At 41.1% G+C, this 24,675-nt stretch overlaps 1 protein-coding gene and 1 non-coding gene across 2 annotated transcripts; both read right to left on the bottom strand.

Moving 5' to 3' along the window:
* Positions 1-1,126: 1,126 nt before the first annotated feature.
* LOC107758716 (glioma tumor suppressor candidate region gene 1 protein-like) lies at positions 1,127-11,045 on the bottom strand. The gene is made up of 12 exons (XM_016576517.1): positions 10,928-11,045; positions 10,594-10,639; positions 10,434-10,476; positions 10,084-10,149; positions 8,409-9,860; positions 7,543-8,239; positions 7,138-7,268; positions 6,929-6,990; positions 2,653-2,801; positions 2,447-2,541; positions 2,198-2,300; positions 1,127-1,858 (listed from the first exon to the last, which is right to left on the bottom strand). Exons 2-12 carry the CDS (start codon positions 10,632-10,634, stop codon positions 1,215-1,217), a joined length of 3,483 nt encoding a protein of 1,160 aa, XP_016432003.1. The 5' UTR covers positions 10,635-10,639; positions 10,928-11,045; the 3' UTR covers positions 1,127-1,214.
* Positions 11,046-21,011: 9,966 nt separating this feature from the next.
* On the bottom strand, positions 21,012-21,082 carry trnag-gcc (transfer RNA glycine (anticodon GCC)). Its single transcript has one exon. It is a non-coding gene; the product is annotated as a tRNA-Gly (tRNA).
* Positions 21,083-24,675: the final 3,593 nt, after the last annotated feature.

Below are 24,675 nucleotides of genomic sequence, written 5' to 3'. Positions count from 1 at the left end.
AAACATTAAAATAAATAATTCTATTGCCTATAGTCCTATATCTAACTATAGACTGGATGTCAATAGTTACTGTTTTAGGTTTTGGTGAACAGATGCTGGAATGTTTTTTTAAAAAAGATCTGTATTCTAACAATATTAAGTGCATGTTGAACATCAGGAGTGACTCAATACTTTTCAAACAGCTGCATGATCTATAGCAATGGAAAAGCAAACGAATGTTGTATTTTGATTGAGGCACAACCATATTTTCTCAACCATCTGCTGCTTATTGCTTTTGCATTTCTGTATCTTGTCTTAAACCACAACTGGAATAGTACAGTTCATTGCAGTGACAGAATAAGGCGTACTTTACATCTGCCAGTTGTTCAAATGAGATTGTTACGTTTAAATTTTCAGTCTGTTAAGTTAACGTGTTTATGAAATCTCACTGGTGCTTAAATTGGTTTTGCTGGTGACTTTAGAATGAAATAGGGTGTATTTTATTTGGGGGTAAACAAGCGGGAACCAACATCATTCTCTGAACTGTCTGCGTATGGGCTGCTTTCACACTAGAGTTTATACTGCAGACACAAGTCTGCTTGATGTCATTTTGGTTTATTTGGCTGGTGTTTTCTGAACTTGTGTTAGGACCAAGCAATTTGCCTTGGTACATTCTCACAATTGCTGTATAAGGCAGTTTTCACAGGTTAAGGCTGTTAGGCCAGTTTACATCCATATGAACTGTACCCCAAGCTGCCGTTTTCAAATGTACTCTTGTTTGCTTCCTCAGGAGCCCCAGAGTTTGGTAAAGAGCTATTAAAAACAACCAAACAATGTCAAGCGAACCAAAGTCCCCAACAAAAGAACAATAACCTTGTTATAGACACATTCACATCAAAATGGCACATGCATACAGCCAAACTGCACTTGTGATTTTGAATTGGTCTTAAACTGATAGAAGACTATCAATTAGAATAATGTATCTCCACAAAAAGGTTCCAAAGATTCAAGAAACGTCCCAGATTCTATTTACTCTATTTACACAATAAATAATAATTAATAGGACTTTCTTCCTCAGGAAAAAGAAATAAAAATTAGTCTCTGCTGGATGTGGATTGCAGGATGTGAAAGTCAAATATCCTTAATCTTGAGGCTTTTCCTTTCATCTAGCTCTTCTGTCTCATAGTTGTCCTTCTAGCATGCAGCGGACGGCCTGATCCAGTGGAATCTTGGGTTTAAGAACCCTGCAACCTTTGCAGCTCCAGGATGCTGTCTAAAGCACTTTGCAGGTGTTCACTCAGTTCCCCGTCTTCCACTAATGCAGGCAAATTGGGAGACACTGCTGCCGAAGTAGCCAGCTTGTTCCTTTTAAGCATTGGAGTGCACTGCTCTGGAAGCAAACCTTGCACCCTTGGAATTACATAGTCTTGACTGGCCACAGAAGCAGAGAAGTTCTGCGAATCACTACCTGTCCTTATTGTTTCCATGTCAAGGTCCAATTTTAGCTTGTTCTGCTGATCTGGCCTTTGATCATTTTTGTTCTCTGCAACATTTGACAAAGGAGGCTTAAGTGATTCATCTTTCCTGTGAATGGCTCCTCCCTTAGTTAACTGCCCGCTGTAGTTTCGTTTAAACCCAGAGATGGCATGCGAGGCGTCACATGAGTTGTGGATAACTTTGCGGGATCCTGACTCATGTTTGATAGTGAGGCGTATTGCTCCTTTGCTGCTGGAGCGATATGTCTTGAGGCCAGGAGGTCTGTCAGATTGCAAGGTCCACGATGGTGGAGATGCAGGACAACCGGCAAGGCCAGTGTGGACTGACGACGCTTGGCTGTGCTGAGATAAGTTCTTGGGCTGGGACATGAGGAAGGACTCTGCTGAACCACCAAAATAATGAAACCTGTTCACATTTCACTGTTTCAGGTCAGAGTGCATGTAATCTGTGGCTGTAATTGTTGTACCTCTGTCCTCTTTATAGCATAATTTCTCAAATCCGACCCTGGAGGCCCACTGACCTGCAGAGTTTAGCTCTAACCCTAATCAAAGACACCGAAGCAAGCTAATCAAGATCTTCAGAGTTAGAAAATTACAGGTTCCTGAGTTTGACCAGGGTTTGAACTTAATGCTGCAGGGCAGTGGCCCTCCAGGGTTGGATTTGAGGAACTCTGCTTTACTAGTGAGAAAAAAAGGCATAAAATAATCTTGTGCCTTGTTACCTGGTTCTCTTCTGGCTCTGCGTCTGTCTTCTGCCAGTGAGACTCTCTCTGACTGGAGAAACAAACGCTCTAGCATCACCATCTCTGCTGATGGGCTCTCCTGCTGAAGAAACCAATAACAACTCAGACCTGCCACCTCTTATATTCCAAAGAACCAAAATGATGTTTAGAGTTTCAGAAAATGACTTTGGTCAGTGATTCTGAATTAGTAAGGTGCAAGAATTTACAATAAATGACACCATTTGTTACCTGGGATTCAGCCAGAAGTTGTTTCCTGTACTTGTTCAGCATGTCTTTGATTTGTTTCAACAGAACGACTGAAACGCACTCAAACTGCTTGTCGACTGCACAAAGAATGACAGATATTTTCTCATGTTTAGTTTACTGTTGAGTCCATTACAGGACAGCAATTTTATAAAATATTGTCAAATTCGAACTTCCTGATTGAGTCAAACCTGAGATAAAGTCAGCCTGGCTGGGTAGAGCTCTAGCACAAGAATGGTACGGCAACAAATGTCTCAAAGCATCCTCTACTGAAACAAATGGAGCCGAAGTGTTTGGGTTGAGAACAGCACTGTGGTCCAAAAACATCTGCTGTTTGAACCTGCAAATGCACACACAAAGAATGTCTGTTAAAATAGTTTTTGTGTACATTAAATAGCGACTTTGTGGATGACTGTATTTGTTAAAATTTTATTCGTTTTGTCTTTCAAACATTTGTTCGGTATCTCACTATGGTGTCCTAGACAAAGCAAAATAATGCCATATCTTGCTCTTACTTCACTAGTGGAGTCTTTCTCACCTTACATGAAGATGATGATGCTATCCTTCCCAACAGACATTCAGGCCAGCTAGCATTCAAACTGGTGAGAACCCTCCAATATTGCAGTTTTCAATCTTATTGGAGTATGTAGATTAGCTCATTATTCAATGGTCAGCTTCTCCATGGGAACTTGGTGGACTTTTTTTTTATAAAGGTAAGAGACTCTAATCCAGTGTTTCTCACCCTTTTCCTGGAGGCACACCAACGGTACACATTTTCAAACTCTTCCTAACATTTCCTAATCAAACACCTTATTCAACTCATCTGCTTACCTTTGTCTGACACTCCCATTACAGGACTTGGAGTCTTTACCAAAGAGTCGATGAGCTGCTAAATGTGCAGTGTTGGGGTACTCTGAGAACGAGGTTTGAAACCATTGATATTGAGGGCTCATATTCCCACAATACCCTTGTCCCCTAAAGGTGTAGCTTAATCTTGAAGGGGTCATGAATTGAGAAATCAACTTTTACTTGAGCTTTTGATATATAAGAGGTCATCGTACTAAAAGAATATCCTGTAAGTTTCAGAACTGAAAACATCCTTGTTACTGAAATAGAAGCTTTTATTGACACCAGGCCCAGCGAATGCCAGATCCTGGAATGTGCCTATCTAGGTTTAACACCGCCTCCTAATTCTATAGCCCCGTCCACTGATTTGTGCGTGACATAGTAGGGAAATAACATAAGTGGCGCTAAACTGGATCGAGCAACCAAGCAATAAACATGCCGTTGTAGATAGCTAAATATTGTGCAGTGCCTGGTTGTGGAAGAACACAGTCGCTGCATAACCTTCCTTCGGGTTCAAATATTAGGAATGCATGATTGAACTTTATTTATAATGAAGTTCTAGCTCACGTGAGTAAAACATTGAGCGCAATGCTGTGCCATCTATATTGGATCCGACAGGAATGACGCAGCACACTTATGTGAGTAAAAAATATTTGTATGTGTCACAATAGCGCCGCGCTGCTGTGGAGGGAGGAATTTCAGTGAACGAGAAATATGAGTCAATGGATTACGTGAACGAGAACGATTCGTTCACCAAAAAGATTCGTTCAAAAAGAACGATTCGTTCACGAACGTAACAACACTACACTATTGCTTTGTTAAAGGTTGCTTGATATGTCCTGATTGTGTACGTGTCTAACCAAAGTCACAGAAGGCTCCAACTATGAAGGGCGTATAGCTTGTCAAACTGACACACAGAAAGTTAGTTTAGTATACAAAACTATTATCCAATCATAGCAGTGGGCGTTTACTTCCAAGTCTTCAATGCGGCACGCCCATAAAAACAGAGTGTTTCGAACACCGGCCTCAAAACCAGGGTAGAAAATGGCCTATTATTGAATGTAAAAACCACGAGAACTGTTGTCTGGACCTCAGACAACAGTATAAAATAATAAAAAAAGCCAGTTCATGACCCCTTTAAGTATTCAGCAGATACTTCTATTCAAAGTGACAACGTATATTTGAGTAACCATAATAGTGATAGCTCATTGCTCCTTACAAGAATTGCAACCTCAACCTTTTTGAGGTTATCAGCCCTGAGCTTTAACCACCTTATTATATTCAATCTCTAATCCGTTTTTATTTATAGTATTTATGCTGCTCATAGTTAACATCTCTAGTTTGTGTTTTAAAGCAATGTGTACAAGCTTCTCATGTTGCCATTTGGACTCAGTATTGCACCCTATATTGTCAATAAATGTATAAAAGCTGCTGTAACTCTTTTCTCCAACAAGTTAGCAGGCAGAATGAGACACTTTGATTCTGGTTGTCCAATCATGTCTACAGTAGTCTTCATTTCAGACTTGGCAATGCCTATCATTGTGCTACAGAAAAATATCTGTCTTGTTCAGGACTTGCCTCCACTTATTAGGCCTAATGGCCTTGCACTTGGCGGTGGTTCCGTTGTACTATCTAAAAGTTTGTCTTTCATTATTGGGAGTTGTACTGGAAAGATGTAAATGGTATTGATGAAATAAATGGTGGCATTCCTTTGGTAGAGGGATCCAGTCGTTTTCAAAACCAGCAAAAAATACTGACAACAGATGTATCTAATACAGTTTGGGGTATGACTCGAAGACAAAATAGTTCCTTTTGTGTGAAAAGAACAAAAAGTAGTTCCTCAAATTGTTCCTGAAACAGGGATTAGTTCCTGCAGCGGGATCTATACGCAGATGTTCTCTCTAGGGCAGGGGTGTCAAACTCCGCTTCAGTAGACCTACAGTATGTGTAGATGATCTTTACTTAATATCCTAATGATTTTTGGCATGAAAGGAAAAATAGATAATTTTGACCCATACAATGATTTTTTTGGCTATTGCTAAAAATATACCCAAGCGACTTAAGACTGGTTTTGTGCTCCAGGGTCACAAATAATCCCAAAGGACTTGATTAGTTGGATCAGGTGTGTTTAATTAGGGTTGAAGTTAAGCCTGTGTTATACTTTCCACGTACGCGAGTCCGCTAGGGTCCGCTATGGTATGTGTGACGTAAAAATCGTCATCGGAGAGTGTGCGCGGAGGCTCCGCGTGGACATCCGCGTGCCTCCCATTTTTTGCCTCCCATTTTTTGTGTCAGTAGGCTACTGTGCATGCGCAGGCTGTGTGAAGAAGCCCGTTGCTACTCGAACCTGTACAATCCGTCGATAAAACAATATAAAGACAGCCAGATGTGCAATAACTCTGGGCAATTCTTTGTTCACATGTTTGTTTATTGTTCAAGCCGATCTACTACGCATGTATGGAACACGTCCGCGGAGCAGACCATCAGCGTATGCTTTCGGAAGTATAAATACAAGTAGTCAGCGTCCGCGCTGTCAGTGTACGCGTCCGGATTGCTCATGCGGAAAGTATAACACAGGCTTTAAGCTCTGCAAGACTGTGGTCCTCCAGGAGCTGAGTTTGGCACCCCTACTCTAGGGAAAAGCTGCGTTTACACTTGGCATTAACATGCAAACTGTATCCGGTTGTTGTCCACATACACATTGAAAAGACAAGTGTCAACGCGCTTCTGATCTGAATGTTATCCGGTCAGCATGTCCTGGTCTAGTCAAGGATGCATTGTGATTGGATCTCAGTGTAATGTAAACGTAATCTAGCCATCGTGTCTGCACGGTGATCGCATGTTAATGCCAAGTGAAACGCAGCCTTTGTTGCAGGGATCTCCAACCCTGCTCCTGGAGACCTACTGTCCTGCAGAATTCAGTTATAACCCTGCTCCAACACACCTGTCTGTAATTATCAAGTAACCCTGAACACCTTGATTAGTTCAGGTGTGTTTGAGGTTGGCGTTGAAATCTACAGGTCAGTTCTCCAAGAGCAGGGTTGAGACCCCTGCTTTTTTGTGATCAGAAGTGTTGCTTTAATGTATTCCTGTCCTGGAAAGCATTACAAAGCCTTTATTTGAGAGCCTTGTTTTAACCTCTGCCCATTGTGCCTGGGTGCAAAAGGGTTACACTGCAACCAAAACCTGCTTTTGTACCAGGAGTCTTTACACCTGTTCCTTGAGATTGACCTGCCTGCAAAGTTCAGCACCAACCCTAATCAAAAACACCTGAATTAGATCTTCAGGAACACTTGATAATTACAGAAAGGTGTGTTGGTGCAGGGCTGGAACTGAATTCTGCGGAAAGGTAGCTATCTGGGAATGGGATTGGGCATTCTTAACGTAAGGTGCCTTGAAATGTATTGTCTTTTATTCCCCAATCAGCTGGTCTGTTCCAGAGTGCCAATATCTAGTCCCCAGTCCCCCAATTTCAAACGGAACGCGATTTCAAATGACACAGTTTCCTGCATACCCTAGCTACAGCCCTGCCTATGCCATTTTCCATCTTAAATATTTTGAAATTCATACTGATCTCTACATATATTTAGTATGCTACTGAATAAATCTATTTTTACTTACCTGTGTTGCCTCTTTGCTAGTCTCAGCTTCTCCTCTTTTGGATCCACGCTTGCAGTTGACGTCTGTGACACAGAAGGAATTTTAATAACAGAATACTTTGAATCTAGAATTACTTTACTCTGTTTTCAGAATCTCTTTGAAATATCCCATCTTCCTGAAATCTAGCGTGATTTGACTAAGATTTCACGTTTCATTTATAATATTTGAACCTGGACCTGGTTCTTCTGAAGTGCTGAGTAGGTCTTGTCCTGTGCAAGCAGCCTGGGCCCGAGATATACCTTCTCCTGTAACTGATGCTGATCCAAAGAGATTATCCCAGTGTTCCTAGGGACTGTGAGCTCTAATCAGGGGAGATATAAATTTGAAGACAAAAAGGATGATAGAATGATTATAACAATTTGTTTATTATAAAGAATAGGCCTATATTTGTATGTACAGCAAATACAAAGAGAAAATGTCACGAAGCACCGTCTTCTATTGCATAAGTTTCTATCTACTGTTTCTGGGAAGCTTAAAATGCCTTCTAACAAAGACCGTGTTTAGTCCTCCTTTCGTAGCTACAGCAATAATATTGTTACTGATGGAAAAAAAATTAGTCTAGTTTAAAAATGTACCTGTGTCATGTTCATTGTATTGCTGCTTGTACACATGGGCTGTTGACTCTGAGTTTCTGCTGAGCTCAGTTAACACATGACTATGGCCCAATTGCTCTGGATACATACACAACTTCTCTGAGGAAGAGGAAGGTCTCTTACTCGTTACTAGCCCCTCTTGACACTTGGGGTCAGCATCAAGAGCAATCAACACAGAGGAATCCTGCTCATCTGAAACTGGGGCTGTTGAGCCCTTTGTGTCGTCTGAGGTCTTTACAGAGCACTGGCCAATAGGAGTTTGCAATAGAATATCAGTGTGTTCTGAATCATGGTATGCTGGCATCAGAATCTCTTCACTCTCACACAATGAAGAGAAAGTCTCAGATGTAGTCAAAGATGTGAGCGAATCCTCAGCTTCACCTACAGCAGAAGAGATGTGGTTGTCCATTTGCACAAGCAGAGTTGCAGCTAACAAATCTTGGCTGGCTGACGGTACTGGACATACTAAATCCTGATTGTGATGAAATAGGTTATGTTCTCCTTCAGTAAATTGTTGCTCTCCTGTCTGAGTGATCAGTTGTGGGGATAATGACAAAACTGTCTCAGGGTCACAACTGATATCTGGTGATGACTGTAGTAGAGTTGATACTGGAGAGGGCAGAGAGTGAGTCTCTGCAACGGGTGATTCCATTGAAGCTGGAGGAAGCAATCTGCTCTCCTGAAGTGAATAAAAACAGTGAACAAATGTATTAAGCTACAAATCGGTTAGGAAATACAACAGTGCTTTCAAAATTGATTGATAAATAAGACAAATAAGATTCTGAAACATGTTATTTAACATAAAGACCATTCCTAAATATTGTTACAACAAAGTGACAGAAACTCACTTGAAACGGTTTGTTGACATTCTCCTGCTGATCTATTGTTCTCTCAGGCAGGAGAAGCACTGAATTCTGGGTTAGACGCACCTTTCCCTCAGGTCCCCCTATTAGAGCATTTTGGGCTTGAGGCACCAAAGGCAGACTTTGTATCACTGACTGACCATTTACTATTGGAATGGTGGTCATATCAGGAATAAGCATATTGGCATTATTAATCAATGTGATCTGGTTTCCGACAGTGTTTTGAACTACTGCATCATGCTGCCACTGCAATTGAGGTGCATAGGTCCCTGCTAGCTGTGTTGGCATCTGGAAGACTGTAGGAAGTATTGACTGAATTGGTAAGGACCCCGACAGAAGAGCCCCTTGTTTGAGGGTGAGTTGTGTAGTTGAGGAGGTGAAAATAGGGCTGAAGTTGATTTGCCTTGGCCGTACAGTCACAATATGAGAACTGTCGACATTGGGTTTGTTAGACACCTGATTGCTTGGTGTACTAAGAATAGACCTTGGTATGCTGGTAGATTGGGACGTAGTTGCAGGTGTTTGGCTCGGCAGAAAGAATTGTCTCTGGCCTTGAAAAGGATCCTGGGGCTGAATGACAATTGGTCCTCGCTGACCAACCAGATTGAAGCTAACAGGTTTGCTGACACTTGGTGTGGACTGTGCTTGTAAGGACTGCTTTGAGCCAACAGAAGGGGATAACAAGACACTCTGTGGTGTATTTGTTGAGATGAAGGCAAATCCTGGCCTGGGACTGAGCTGTAGAAGCCTGGGCTGGATGTTGACTGGTAACTTAGGTTGAATGGGTAGAAGAGTTTTTTGTAACATGACCCCTGATGGGGTAATTGTTCTAACGGTGGAGGCCAACATCTGGCGGCTTGTGAGGCTTGGTAGGGTCTTTTGGATAATCATGCTGGTGCTTTGTGCTGAATTAATAGAAAAGGATGCCTCGAGTGGAGGTGTGGGGAATACATTCCCAGGAAGTAGACTCATTAACTGGGTTCCTGGTGGTTTGAGTGAGGGGCAGCCTGGGCCAACAGCTAACAAAGATGGCTGAGGAGGCTCCACTGCTGTTTGAGTGTCCTTTGGTAAAGAGATCAATCCAGGAGCGGTCAATGGTTTGGAGAAATATGGCGTTGCAGGCAAAGGAAGGGATGTGCCAGACAAACCAAGCTGGAGAGTTTCTACTATCTGGGCAAGTCCTGCTTCCAGTGCGAGAGTGTCTTCTGTGATGTCAGCCTCCTGGAGACTCTGCTGGAGAATGTCACAGATCTCTTCGGACTCTTTCTGCTGTTCCACTAGTTGGACATTGGGATCTTCTTGCGCCTCTGGACCTCCACTTCCTAGTGAGGATGCCGGTGATGCCAGCAGTGCCTCCTCCAGAAAGGAGAGATCCACACAGCCAGAGACAGGAGTGTCCTGAGAACTAGCATCATCTGCTAACAGAGACGCAGGGCTCTGCAGAACGGTCACAACAGTCATGTTAAAGGTTTGTTAATCTGTTAAAAGAATTCAACACTTTTTAAAGCTTAAAACACTATTTTAAAGCTTAAAGTCACAAATCCATTCTTTTGATACTAAAAAAGTGGGGTTTGTTAGACAGACAGGCATGTTCTGGGAGGTCCCAGCTGAAACAAATCTATAAGCTCCCTCTTCCATGGGGAGAGAGGTCTAGACTCACTGGAGTGTCTGTGAGGAGTGACGGCTCTCCAGAGGATGAATTAATGAGTAAGTCTCCACTTGGCAGCTGTTTGAACAGAAGGGAGGAGGGACAGTTAATCGCATGTGGTAATTTTATAGAATTTGTATTTGCCCACAAAACTGTATACACAAACATGAGATTTTCTTCTGTTAAGGTTCTTCTAAGTTATCCATGTTAGATCTCTCTACATATGACCTTTTAAAGTGCGCTAAGGTTCCAAAATTACCACAACTAAAACAATTTTTGGAGAAAATACTGTAACAGGTAGTCACTAATGTTACTAACGTTAAAGATTAAAGCCACACTGTAATATTATGATTCCTCCATACCTCGTTTGTCCCATGAAGAAAGTCGTTCAGGGCTTGAGGGTCACTGTTTTAAAGTAAGCATTCAGAAATTAACATATGAGCAAATCTTCTGGTGTGACTGCTTTAAATATAATACATACAAACTAAGAAAATTCAATTTATTGGATGTAACAACATTTACCATAAAACATCAAGTAAACAAGTACCATCTTCATCCTCCATTTCAACTAAGCAAGAAAGAAGTTGGATTGGAATTACAAAGTTATGATAAAACTTCTAACAAATTAAATTATGCTTATGACAATATGCATTCATTATTTGATATTAAATCTAATATGTCAATACTGTGTTCATATAGTTTTTAATGTACACTACTAGCCTATATAAATTAACTCAAATCCACTTAATGTATACAATATTATGGTGCCAAATCTCTAGTAAATCACTATTATTGCAGATAAAACCACATGGTTCATACTGTATGTAATAATCTGGGTTTTGTGAAGTAACCTAACCTTTTATTAGGGTGGCTCCATTCAGAGCAGGGAGAGAGTGTTTCTGTGTACTTCATTGACTGGATTTCAAGGACTGTCTGTGAGAAAACCAGACATTTTGACACATGCTTTTGATCGGGGACATTCTTGAGTCCTGCAAGATCTGAGACGGTAAACATGAGATGTACAAAAAGTTATTAAATAATCGTTGGAAGTGTATGGATGTTAAAAAATGAAATGGCTTGACTGAAAACTGGCAATCATGCTTTACGTGTGAAATCTCATAATCTCACAGTTCTGTCAATTTTTGGTCAAATAATCTACAAAATGATTTTTTTTAAAAACACCTAAATTACCTGTTAATTTATTGAATATGACTAAATCAGCCTGAATATATTGCAGCAATGCAAGTAGTTTTTAAAAGTAAGATTAGCATCCTTCCTGCAATGTGGCCAATAATAATGTTAAATTTCAACTACAAATTCAATTTGAAAAGTAAATGGGCTGGCTGAAAAAGCCGAATCAGATTTATAATGTTGCCCACTGCTATGTCCTAACCCTAAAACAAATACCAACTATGTACAAACCAGCTTGGGTGCTAGATTTTACTATCCTGAAATATATTAAAGACAGCAATTCAATATTATTCAGTGGCATTCTGTCAACTTGAAATGCCACTGTTAATTTGCAGATAGATAAACAAAGATTTTCAATCAATTTTCAATTATATCTATTAGTTTACAGTGCAACAGTTCCTTTATAGCCAATGTATATTTTATACAATTTATACAGACTCCAATAATATAATTGCATATTTAAAATGTAAAAAAATGATACATTAAGTAATACCACCAGAAGATTTAATGTACAGCACGCATGGATTGTGGTCAAATGCACACCATGAAGCGCATGCCTTCGCATGTTCAGTATCCGTGCATTGCGCAGGGTACAAATCGACACCTTTGCCTCGGTCGAAATCCATCTCTAATTAAAAATGGTCCCTTATTTTGTCTCTCGCTTTGACATTAAGCGGAGGACACTTAGATCTCCTGCAAAGACACTTCTGTCTTATTTTTCTTTACCTTACATCCGCATTATCGCTGCACACACTGGACATTTAATATAATAATTACAGACTGACAGGCTGTTTTAGACACGACTCCTACATTTAGCTGTTCATACCCAGAAATTGCATGGACGGTCACGTTTGCGTCTCCGTGTGAGACGGAAACAGTTGAGGTTTAAAGGGATGCTGCTCAGGACGCGGCTCGCAGGAGCTGATGCGGACACAAAAGCTCTTCACCTGAGCACACAGCTGCACATTTATCCCGTCATATCTCCTGTGCCGCGCTACAACGCGCAGATTCTAATGCGGCGTTTCGCAGAGGAAAAAGAAGAACTCACCAGCGTCTTTGTGCTTTATTGTCCTTTCAGACGGGCCTGTGCGCCATCCATCCGTGTACCCACATGCTCCGGGAGGAGGGGAGACGGGCTCTCGTGCGGGTGGGTGACACACACGGAGGTAGAAGACACAGAAAGCGCGTGTGGTGTGTGCATGTGCTGCTCTTCAGTCTCGAGCGACACTGGAACCCAATGGAGGACCTTCACAGGCGCGCGCTGTTTTTCACATGCTTTGAGGAATTTGGAAACACTGTACATTATGGTAATATTGACCTTGACAGATCTTGACAGATCAGAAAAGGTCAATCGAATATCATACTCTCTTTTTAACAATATAGGCTATTCTGCTCGGATAATGGGGTGACTATGGGGCAACGTTTGGACATATTCTGCCAGATTTAACTACCAAAACAAATACATTTTACAAGATTTACCTAAATAAGCTAGCCTATACTATATTACTATATCAAAATAAAAGACCAAAGCTAAATATAAATGTTTCATCTAAATCTAAATCATATATTTCAATCTAAATGTTAAATATAGCTAGATATAAATCTGAATGTTATATTTAAATGTTAAATCTAAATGTCATAGGCGGAGTTTCACTTTTATGGGTGGGGGGGTCACCCAGTGGCAGACGAGCCACGAGCACTTTTTTATGTTTTATTTCATGTATTTATGTAACACACATTCTACATTACAAATACAGTTAGAATGAACAATAACTGCTGTACAAAGAGTAAAAAAAAAATGCAGAAAAGCTGCCTCTTTTTCCGAATTGCGTAGAGGACCACTATCTTTCTTTCATCTCTTCTGATACATTTTCAGTCATTTTCATCATTTTGTGTGTTCTAGATCAGAGCTAGAGCCCTGCATTTCAGCCCGGCCCCAACTTTTTTACGCCCCTTGCCCCTAAACTCCGCCTATGCTAAATGTAAATGTTAAATCCTAAATATAAATGTGAATCCTATATGTAAATATTATATCTAAATGTAAATCATATCAATAGCTATCTATCTATCTATCTGTAACAAAGTTAGTAGTTCGGGAAGAAGGAGGCGGGAACCGGCGAAATATATATTATATTTAGATATAAGATTTGGATTTAACATTTGAATATAATATTCAGATTTATTTGTATATTTAACATTTAGATTTAAATACAAGATTTAGATTTAGATTCAACATTTAGATTTAACTTTGGTCTTTTATTTTGATATAGTAAAAAAATAATTGCATAGTTTATTTAGGTAAATCTTGCAAAATGTATTAATTTTGGTAGTTGAAACCTGACAGAATTTACACATTTTATTTTACAAACCACGCCCCATATTATGGGGTCATAGTTGACAGCAGTGTCCAAGAGTTCAATGTCAAAATGTGTGTGTCTATACAGATATATGTATACACACACACACACACACACATATATATATATATATATATATATATTTGTGGTAAACTTCATTCAAAACTTTCTTTAAATATAATTTTTTAATGAATTCTGATGGAAAACCCATGGAAACTTTTAGGAAAAGATTCGACTTTTAGATTGAATTTAGTGCAACCATTTCACGACATCGAAATAATGGCGCCCCCCCTATAGTCCAAAATATGTATAAAATGATGTGGATTTTTAAAATAACATAAATCTTTCATGGGTTTATCATTTACGTTATATTAAGCCGTTCAAGTCTTAATACCCAGGGTTCCCTTTAAATTGCTGAAGAGTGTTGAACTTTCTTCTCTGTCCTGTTGAAAGGTTTGTTTGAGCTGCGCCCTCTACTATACAGTTGTGAATTTACATTTCCTTCAGCCTGAGGCTTATTCGTTTCACTTTTGGTGTGAGAGGTCTTTTAAATTGACAAAAAATAGAATTTTTTTATATTAAAAACAAACAAGCAAGACCAGCCCAGATGATAAAAAGCAATGAAAAAGTAATGTAAAGCATTACTTTCCATAAACGATAACTAAGAAATGCAATTAGTTACTTTTTAGGGAGTAACACAATATTGTAATTCATTACTTTTAAAAAAAACTTTTGCCAAAACTGCTGACAATGATGCCTAATGTGTGCCTGTGTTTATAGTCATAAACTCCATAGACAACTTGAGTCTTTTATTAACATATAATGCATTGTTTATGTGAGGAAGTACAAGTATAATATCATTACTAAAGAAACTGGTAGCATACTGGCTTTGTTGTAATTTACATACAGGATATTTACATGGTACTCTGGTTCATGTTCAAAACACCAGTCCTTTTGGTACTTTGTTGTATGCAACATGTTTAATGTAAAGTGTGAAGAGTATTGGTGAGTCGATCTTTGGAAATTTGGCCATCATAGTGGACTGAGGGTTTTCATTTTTGAGCCAATTTAGATTTTTTGGGGTAAACTATTCCTTTAATATTACAGTTTTTCTGAATTGCTAAAACACTAAACCCCAATCTCTGAACCAAATTCTCACTAGCTTAAACCAATTTGTCGAATAAAGCACACTTTCTGCTAAACCTTAAACACGTTCAGGCAGTTAGGCTCTATTTGCAAATCTCATGCACTCTTTTTGCTAAACTCTAAACACATTCTTATTCACTTAAACACTTTTTTTTAATGCATTTGTGCTGCAAAATGCTAAACACAAGCGGCTAAAGTTAAACACAACTAAAGCACAGTTGTCATCGTTTACATACAACGATTCAAAATCGTTCACACTTGTTTCTAATGATGTGATCAAACCAACTGTACAAAATATGAGCCAGTTCAGAGTGCACAAGTGGCACAGGTGACTGAACGATGATACGAACAATAGATGGAAACAATCTGAGAAGGAGAGGAGGAAGAGTACATGCAAGAAGTGGAGGATGAGGAGAGAAAGAGTAAGGCTTTGAGAGTGTTATTAAGGCTGGATCTGTCAGACCAGAGGGTGTTTTTCTCTTTGTCTAGCCAAAAATACATTACTTGTTATGTGGACAAAGTCCTCAGGCCGGACTCAAGCACAAAGACATGATGCTGAGACAGAATGAATCTCTTCTTGTGATTTTACACAATATACTCACCTTACTCAGTTTTTTTTTACAGAATTGCAAAATTGTTTACTCAATACAATATACGTTTTTTCTGTAATGTTCTGGATGCTGTGTTCTCCATTTTTCTCTGTAGTGTCTAACGAATGCTCTGTAGTGTTTATTTTATTGACTCGTGTTTGTGTGATCTGAGAGCACCGTTTGATTTTGAGTGCAAGTGAAATGGTTTTGCAGTGATTGTTTGATTCTGATGGAAGAGTCAGAGGTTTCGTGAATTTAGTTTGAGTATTTGGATTTGTGTTTAAGGTTTTGAGAAAATGAGTGATGGTTTCAAGAAATGTGTTTTAGCAATTCAGAAAAACTGTAATTGATCATTATCGCATATTAGATTCCTAACTGTGTAAAGGGCAGCACGATAAAATACATAGCAATAAAATGTAAACCTGGGCTAGTCCCTAATCACATTGGGAAATTGACAAAGGGCAAAATCCCAGTAAAGGATTTGAGTTTAATTATACAAATGTTTGTTTCTCTAGCAGTAGTTTTAAACTTGTAGATATTGTATGATAGCTTGATTACTTTTGTTTCTCTAGCAGTAGTTTTAAACTTGTAGATATTGTATGATAGCTTGATTACTTTTCTTCAAACTAAAATTCCAAATTTTGGCGAGGGAAACATCCAGCAATCAATCCTATGGCGACTTTTAAGCTTGATATTATGTGCTTGATAGGCATGTGACTGTGTGGTATTGTAATGCTTTATTGCACTTCACATAGTTCTCTTTCGTCATCTCGTGTTCGAGATCCACCTATGTGATGGGCATCCGTGCCTAACATTTGCAGAAGCATCCATTTGCACCGAGTCTGACTTGACAGACAGGAGAGTGTGCCCAATGGCAGGTAAGGGGCCGCCCCTTAACCGAGTGTATAAAACTCCTGCACGCACTACCTTTCCTCAGTTGACATTCGCTACTCGCGATCTCTGCACTCAATCAGCTCGGTTGGATTTAAACCTGCTCACTTGCGTGTCTTCAGAAGGACATATCGCCAGATCAGACCAGATGTGACAGTATTTTTATTCAGCCTTAGGTTCATGCCCTCCTTTTTTCCATTATCTCACAGGCTCCCCTTTCCACGGCTGCCCGCCAAAGATCTTTCTCAGCTTTTCGCCGGTATGTCGCTCTCTTTAAAACTGCTGCTTATCCCGGGGATAGCTTATCACAGGTCCGCCCAGCAGTGTGTGGCGCAGCTAAGGACCCTCACCCAGTCTGCTTTGGCAATGTCTCTTGACTGGGCTGACCAGCTCAATTCTGCATTCCCCAAAGAGGATATATTCGCGGGCAACCTCCCGTTTGCCGATGAACCGGCTGGTTCCGGCGACGATGACAATGCGGGCCTTCTTGGGGTCTCAGAGGACGAGGAGGCCATCCCACCCGCTTTCCTCCAGGCTAATGCCCCTGCGGAATTACCCCAGTCCATCCCCCTGGACGTGTGTAAACAAGTGGCCGCTCGCCTCAACATTGAGTCGCCTTCTCCACAGAGCACCACCGACCAGGACAAGGATGTTTAAGACAGGAAGCTGCTGGGATGCCCTCCCGGCCCGAGGAATCAACTCCTCCTCATCCTCCCAGCGTGCGCAAAGCACATTACTGGGGCAATCCGCTCAACCTCAAACACGGTCTCGCAGGCCTCGATGTGAAGGATATGGCAGCGCTCGGCCTGGGTGATCCCCCCCGTTATCGAGCCATCGATCGCTAGGCACCTTAGTCCCCTCCAGAATGGGCTGCTGGCCCCCCAGAAGCCGGTCTTGCCATACAAAGTGGATCGTTTTTCTGCCTCAGTTCACCAGGCTACCTACAAGTCCTTGGCCTTGTCTGTCAAGGCAAGGCAAGGCAAGTTTATTTATATAGCACATTTCATACACAATGGTAATTCAAAGTGCTTTACATAAAAGAAAAGAAAAAAATATATAATAATCACAACAATAAAACAAGGAATTTAAAAACTTTGAAAATGATTAAAAAATTGATTTAAGAGGTTAAACATGAATTTAAAACGGGCACTTAACGTCTCCTCCCTCCTCTCCGCTTACCAGGCGGAGCTTTTGGACAACTTAGGACAACAGCAGAATAAGGGATGACCTTCGCCAACCCTGTGGAAAGAGATCCTCACGGTTAACGACCTTGTCCTCCATAATGCCTGTCAAGCCGTCCAAGCCTGCGGGCACTCCATGGCACTTTCTGTGGTGAGAGAGCGTGCACTCTGGCTTAACCTGTCGCGCCTCCCTGACAGTGAGAAGAGGTGTATCGTGGGCATCCCGGTAGAGCCCGGCCAGGCTCTCTTTGGCCCCGCTGTCATTTGATGCAGCGACGACAAAAAGGAGGAAGAGGCTTTCAAGTTATGCCTTCCCTAGGAAGGCGGCTCCACGCCAGGTGCCCCCTGCACGTTTGCCTAACCCCCCTTCACGGCAGTGTAACCCTCCCTCTGCGAAGCCCTGGGGAAGGACGACTCCCGCCAAGGTCGCGGCCGGAAAACCCTGAAATCCTACCCCCACCAACTCAAAACGCAAGCGGCTGGCCAGATGATAAGGGCACCGAGTCTGCGTTCACAGGCCACAAGCTCTTCTGACTCGCTTTCTGCGAGTCCAAAAGACGGAGGGTCACTCATGGAGGTGTCGGCCACCCCCCTCACGAGGCTGCCCAGCCCATGTGTTCAGCGGACGTTGTGTGTTCTCCCCCCACGTTTAGGGGGTCTGTTGTGAGGAAAAGTGCACAACCAGTGTCATCACACTGCACATACTTCCCCTCACCCAAATAATAAAGGCTTCGGCCCCTGTGTTCCTCAACACAAAACTCACACAAAACACAAAAAAACACATTAAAACAAACAAATCAAATGAATTTGTTTCCGAGAGAGAATATCTCTCTAAATCCCTACATGTTGCCCCTAGTCTGTCCACTAGATTGTGCCATTGCATCACAAATGAGTGAACCGGCCAAATTAGCAGCCCTAAGCATTTCCCCGGTTTGTGTGGGGACACTCGCGAATCATGTAACAGCCTGGCTATCTGTGTCAGCTCCTGACTGGATGATTCACACAATAATGAAGGGGTACAGACTTCAGTTTGCCAACAGACCCCCACGTTTCAACAGAGTTATCTCTTCTCATACGGAAGAGAGCTCCGCTCACATTCTGAAAGACAAAATCTCCTTCCTCCTCGAGAAGGGGGCAGTTCGAGTGGTACCCTTGCACTTAAGCAGTCAGGGGTTTTACTCCCATTATTTACTAATTCCATAGAAGGATGGTTCTCTCTGTCCTATTTTGGATCTCAGAGTGTTGAACAAACATTTGAGGAAATACTATTTTAGAATGTTTACACACAGTTCTCTCTTATGTTCATTAAATCAGAACAATTGGTTCACATCGATCGATCTCAGATATGCTTTTTTCCACATAAGCATGTATCCTCCGCACAGGAAATTCCTTCGTTTCCAATAATTTCCAGAATAGCGGGTCACATGATCCTGACATATAAATTAAATAAATTTATGCATTTAGCAGACGCTTTTATCCAAAGCAACTTACAGTCCATTCAGGCTATACATTTTTTACCAGTATGTGTGTTCCCTGGGAAATGAACCCACAACCTTTTGCACTGCTAACGCAGTGCTCTACCACTGAGCCACAGGAACAAATATAGACGATTGGCTGATTATAGCCGATTTAAGAGAGAAAGTGATGCAATACACTGCCCGTATGCTCTCACATCACGGCGCTCAGCTTCAGAGTGAATGTAAGCAAGAGCAATTTCACTCCTTCCCAGAATATGATATTTCTGGGTCTGGAGCTGAATTCCATTACAATGCGTGTGCGCCTGTTGCAGGAGCACATTCTCTCTTTCATGAGTTGCCTCTCGCAAGTCAGGGAAGGAGCGAGGGTACAGTATTGCACATGTCTCAGACTACAGGGTCTTATGTCTTTGGCTGTCCATGTCCTGCCTCTGGGCCTTCTGAGAATGAGGGCGTTCATGAAGTGGGTTTTATCTCTTCATCTCAGGCCATTACACAATCTCTGTCGTTATGTCCCAGTGACTCGCTCATGCTGCACTACTGGAGGAATGCAGAGTTATACACTCATGGGACCCCCCTTGGGGCCATCAAGTTGCGTAAAGTGGTAATGACAGATGCGTCCTTAACAGAATGGAGAGCCACCCAGGAGGGCAGAACAGTGAATGCTGTGTGGCCGAGCAAACACCATTCAAGCCCACATAAATTATTTGGAACTCCTCACTGTTTGGAAGTCTCTGAAACATTTTCTGCCCCACCTGCAGGGGCATCACGTGTTGGTGCTTTGTGACAACACCACAGGCGTGGGACACATCAACCGCCGGGGGGGATGCGCTCATCCAAGCTTAATGCTCTAGCTCACAAGCTATTAGTATAGCGCAGGCAGCACTTTCTGTCGTTACGGGCAACCCATGTCTCGGGAATTCTGAACAGGGGCACAGACCTTTTGTTGAGGGGGAACCCACTCTACAGAGAGTGGCGCCTCCACCCTCAGATAGTAGGTCTGCTATGGAAGAGGTTCAGTCGGGCAGCCATCGATCTCTGCCTCGCGCGAAAACGGCTATTGTCTATGCTCTTCTTGCTATGGGACAAGGATGTCCCCCTCAACGTGGATACACTGGCCCACCCATGGCCCAATGTGCTGCTCTACGCATTTCCTCCACTCAGGTCAGGGTGAAAGAACAGAGCCTGTCTCTGATTTTGATAGCACCCAGGTGGCCCAAATCTCCATGGCTGACAGAGATAATTCCTCTTCTGTATGTCCAGCCATGGCCCCTCCCATTACACATGGACCTCCTGTCCCAAGTGAACAGGGAAATCTACAATCCTCACACAGAAAGGGTGGCCCTCTGGGCCTGGCCCGTGAGAGGGCAAACTTAAACACATTGGGGATCCCCCCATATATTGTTGCTACCATTCAGAATGCCACAGCATTCTTCTACATGCTCCCTTTATGATTGCAAGTGGTGTGTGTGTGGAGTGGTGCGAGGGGCGCCAGCTGATCTCATATCAGTGCTCAGTAGTTGACTTTTTTTTTTGCAAGACCTTATCGATGGTGGTAAATCCTTTTCCATTATTAAGGTCTATTTAGCGGCTATCGCTGCATGTCATGTTGGGATTGATGGCACTACAGTGGGGAAGCACCCCCTTATTCGTAGATTTATGAAGGGCACCCACCGTTCCCTTCCAGTCACTAGAAGAGCAGTTCCAGAATGTGACCTCTCCATGGTGCTGGAGGCCTCGTCTCAGCCTTTTGAGCCCCTGGTAGATGTGATGTGATGTGATGTGATGTGACATGTGGCCAGGCATGGTGACCCATACTTGGAATTAGTGCTCTGCATTTAACCCATCCAAAGTGCACACACACAGCAGTGAACACACACCCGGAGCAGCGGGCAGCCATTTTTTTTGCTGCGGCGCCCGGGGAGCAGTTGGGGATTCGGTGCCTTGCTCAAGGGCACCTCAGTCGTGGTATTGAAGGTGGGAGAGAGCGCTGTACATTCACTCCCCCCACCTACAATCCCTGCAGGTACGAGACTCGAACCCACAACCTTTGGGTTACGAGTCCAACTCTCTAACCATTAGGCCACGACTTCCCTAGGAGAATGTTCTTGCATTGGCCGGGAATCGGACCTGGGTCTCCCGCGTGGCAGGCGAGAATTCTACCACTGAACCACCAATGCTTGACTTAATGGAGATATCTCCATTAAGCTTCTGTCCATATCTCCCATAGGTGGATCTCGAACACAAGATGATGAAAGAGAACAATAGGTTACTGTTCATAACCCCGGTTCTCTGAAAAATTGGAGAGATCCACCAAGTTTGCCCCACTTGCTGCACGAGAAGTGAATATGCTCACTGAGGAAAGGTAGTGCGTGCAGGGGTTTTATACACTCGGTTAAGGGGCGGCCCCTTACCTGCCATTGGGCACACTCTCCTGTCTGTCAAGCCAGACTTGGTGCAATTAGATGCTTCTGCAGAGGTCAGGCACGGATGCCCTTCCCATAGGTGGATCTCTCCACTCTATGTTTTAGAGAACCGGGGTTACGAACAGTAACCTATTGTTACAACACAACGGCAGTATGATGCACTTAAATGAATGAGCCTCTTAGCTTAGATAGCAGATTAATTACCTCACCTGCTTTCACTCGCTATTACTTGTGTTCGACTTGAAGCAGTGCTGTGCAGATTGATCGGTGTTTGACATCAAAGTATGCGAGAACGATTCGAAAGCTTACAGAACTGTCTGCTCTCCATAGCTCTCGCAGTACTTGGATGTCAAACACCGATCGGTCTGCGCAGCACCGCTTCGAGTCGAATACACCTGGGGCCTCATTTATAAAATGTGCGTATGCACAGATTTGATCTTAGTATGCGTACGCTAAAACTCGGCAGACTTCAGTTTCATTCCTTTGGACAAATAAAACCACATAAATGAGTCAATAGTTGAATCTGGAGCAGCTCAGATCATCTGGGGCCTCATTTATAAAATGATAAAATCTGTGCGTACGCAAAAATCCACGGCAACGTTCATATGTATAAAAACGGTCTTTGACATGGAAAAGTACTTACCGCCACGTCAGGGTCTGAGCAGGCGTAAGCACTTCTCCTTGTGGCAAAGTCGGAGTACTGCAGCTATTTGAACATCTAAGCTGCAATAATAAAAGCGGTGTACGTGCAAGCACCGAATTCATCATGAACTTGATTGCATCATTAATGCTTCAGATGTATTTCCAAGAAAAAAAACATAGTCTTATATTCGGGACAATACGGTATTATTTTATTTTACAAGAGAACTTGCGAAGTCCTGCTTTAGCCTACTACTAATGCGTAAAATTTATTTTATTATATGAAACGTCCAATTTTTCTTTCAATGTTTTTTTTAAAGTTTTGCAAGAATTTTGTGATGTTAAACTTTTTATTAGTGGTCCCTTTTTATAAAATTTTACTTGAATTCGTAGTTTATTCTTACATTTGGAAACCTAATTGTTTTATAATTATAATTATTATTATTTCTGTTGTTTCTAGAAGTAGTAATTTTGATCATAGTCAATTGAAAAAATATAACACACAGTTTGTCCACAGAATAATTACACATTATTAAATAAAAAGCGTCCCCGCACGAACCTCTACCTCCGCCAGCAGGACCTCAATTTCAGACTCAGTAAAGTTTTTCTATTTTCTTTGTGCTCTTCATTCTCAAGCATAGAAATACGGATATTGGCGTGTGCTCTTTTATATGGTAATAATATTAATTAGGGGGCGTTTACAAGGTGGAGATCTGACACCAATCAGCTGCGCACAATTTCAAGATCATTTGTGATTTATAAATGTCACATCTGGAAGGGAGGCGTACGCACGTGTTTTTGTGCGCACGTTCGTTTTCTCTGAATCGCACTTACGCACTTTTGAGAAATGATCTTAGAACAAATGTAGGACGGTTTATACGCAACATTGTATAAATGAGGCCCCTGTTCTCTGGGTGTTCCGAGAGTTTGTGAAATACTGTCGTCATCAACAAGAATGTTACCGGAAGCTGCTTAGCGCTGTCGCTAAGCAACGAGGTTTAACAATTAAGGAACAAGCACTGATCTATAATAGAGAATAGTCATTATATAGATCAGTGGGAACCTCACTTTTCTTTATTGCCTGCAGGATCAGCTGTCGAATGTCAAATCAGCCAAATTTCAGAAAATGTCCAAATTCCTTACATGTGATCTTTAAGGCATTATAAATAAAAAATATAACTGAATAATGTGTTAGCGCATGTTCTGATTTTGCAGAAGAAAAAAAAAAACGTAGAAATTTTGAAAAAGCCAAAACATTAAATGCTTTTGATCAATATTTAATACATTGAGAAATAATCCATTATTTTGTTTTATATTTTTTCCTATGATTTGCAGCAAAACTATAGGTAAGACAACAAATAGGCCTATTATCGGAAAGATGTTTGCGTCATTATTTTGTCTTTATGTTAGACTCATAAACCCTGTCGACTTTGTAACATACAAATTACTCCAAAATTTCAAATAAATACACTTTATATTTTTAAGAATTATTTTTATTAGGGTATGTACATGCGTTTCCAATGCAACGCTATAAACGGGGTCTTTTCTTAAGTATGGGCTTGTACAGATTTAAATAAAAATAATACAAATTTCAATTTGAGCCACATTAACAGGCACCTTGATATCAATTTGAAGTCAAATATTATTCAAGACTTGATCAAGATGCTGTAACATCATTATAAAATTCAGTTTGGACGGCAATTTCATCCAGTGGTAATTGAAATTGGTTTAATGTATATGTAGGCCAATATGTTTGACATTCAATTTACATGAAATCAACGTCATGTCACGTTTTTGACGACAGTTTGATTTGTGTATTTTCTCAGTTTTTTTACCAATTGCCCACTGGGTATCCCACAATGCCAAGAGCTCAAACTTTTATTTCCAGTATGATCATTGATATTCGTGATCAAACTGTCAAAATCTGAGATGGTTTTACAAGAAAAAAAATGCTAATTTAAATTATTAAATTTAATGGTCATAATGGTAGTATACGGTAGGCTAGTTCTCCTTTCTGAACAGCACAAGTAGAATACATGTAACATCGAGGAACAAAGAATTATTTTTAAAGCTTTTTCGTCGGTTCAATTGAAATGACCTGTCCAAAACAATTTATTTAGTGAATGAATCAAAATGACCACTAGATGGCACTAATAGTCATGTTTAATGTAAAGTTGTTTACGGTGTCATTTTTGTACAGGTGCACAATGACTATCTTATAACTTACAGAAAGCTCATTTAAGGAGCTTTTCCCCATTGTGTTCTAGATATAATTTTGATTTGTGCAAATCTTTGAGCACAGTTTAATACATTAACAAGCTGTAAAATACTGCTATTGGAATGGAAATTTAAAAAAAAACTTTTTTTTTTTTTTTTTTACAGCTACCTTTATTTTTATAAAAATACAAAACTTAAAAAAAAAAATAAAAAAAAAAGGTTTCCATAGGAAAGCAATAAAGATGCAATCCCATCTCTTTCATATCCATTTCAAATGCATCAGTGGCATACATTTCAGGTCAATAATACAGATTTCAGGTCAAAAATAATATTAAAATTAACTTACTAATCAAGTATAAAATGGATTGGTCACTGAGGAGGAGGAAATCTGTATGAGTCTGTGTGAAGGGTAAGATCTCATTTTCAAAGATTGAAAAGCAGCCAGAATCTGGCCTCATTTTACAAGTATGGCAAAAAAAAAAAAAAAGAAA

The sequence above is a fragment of the Sinocyclocheilus rhinocerous genome, unplaced genomic scaffold, assembly GCF_001515625.1.
Source record: "Sinocyclocheilus rhinocerous isolate Xijiao unplaced genomic scaffold, SAMN03320098_v1.1 scaffold2882, whole genome shotgun sequence".
Lineage (NCBI taxonomy): Eukaryota > Metazoa > Chordata > Actinopteri > Cypriniformes > Cyprinidae > Sinocyclocheilus > Sinocyclocheilus rhinocerous.
This window is presented reverse-complemented; position numbering and strand designations above follow the sequence as displayed.

What these genes read in the sequence shown, in the direction of transcription:
- LOC107758716 (XM_016576517.1), bottom strand. Translation starts at nt 10,634, where the DNA reads ATGGAGGATGAAGATGGTACTTGTTTACTTGATGTTTTATG. An exon ending in ATGTCAACAAACCGTTTCAA is followed by an intron (nt 8,240 to 8,408) that starts GTGAGTTTCTGT and finishes TATTCACTTCAG; the next exon opens with GAGAGCAGATTGCTTCCTCC. An exon ending in CCAGGCTGACTTTATCTCAG is followed by an intron (nt 2,542 to 2,652) that starts GTTTGACTCAAT and finishes TTCTTTGTGCAG; the next exon opens with TCGACAAGCAGTTTGAGTGC.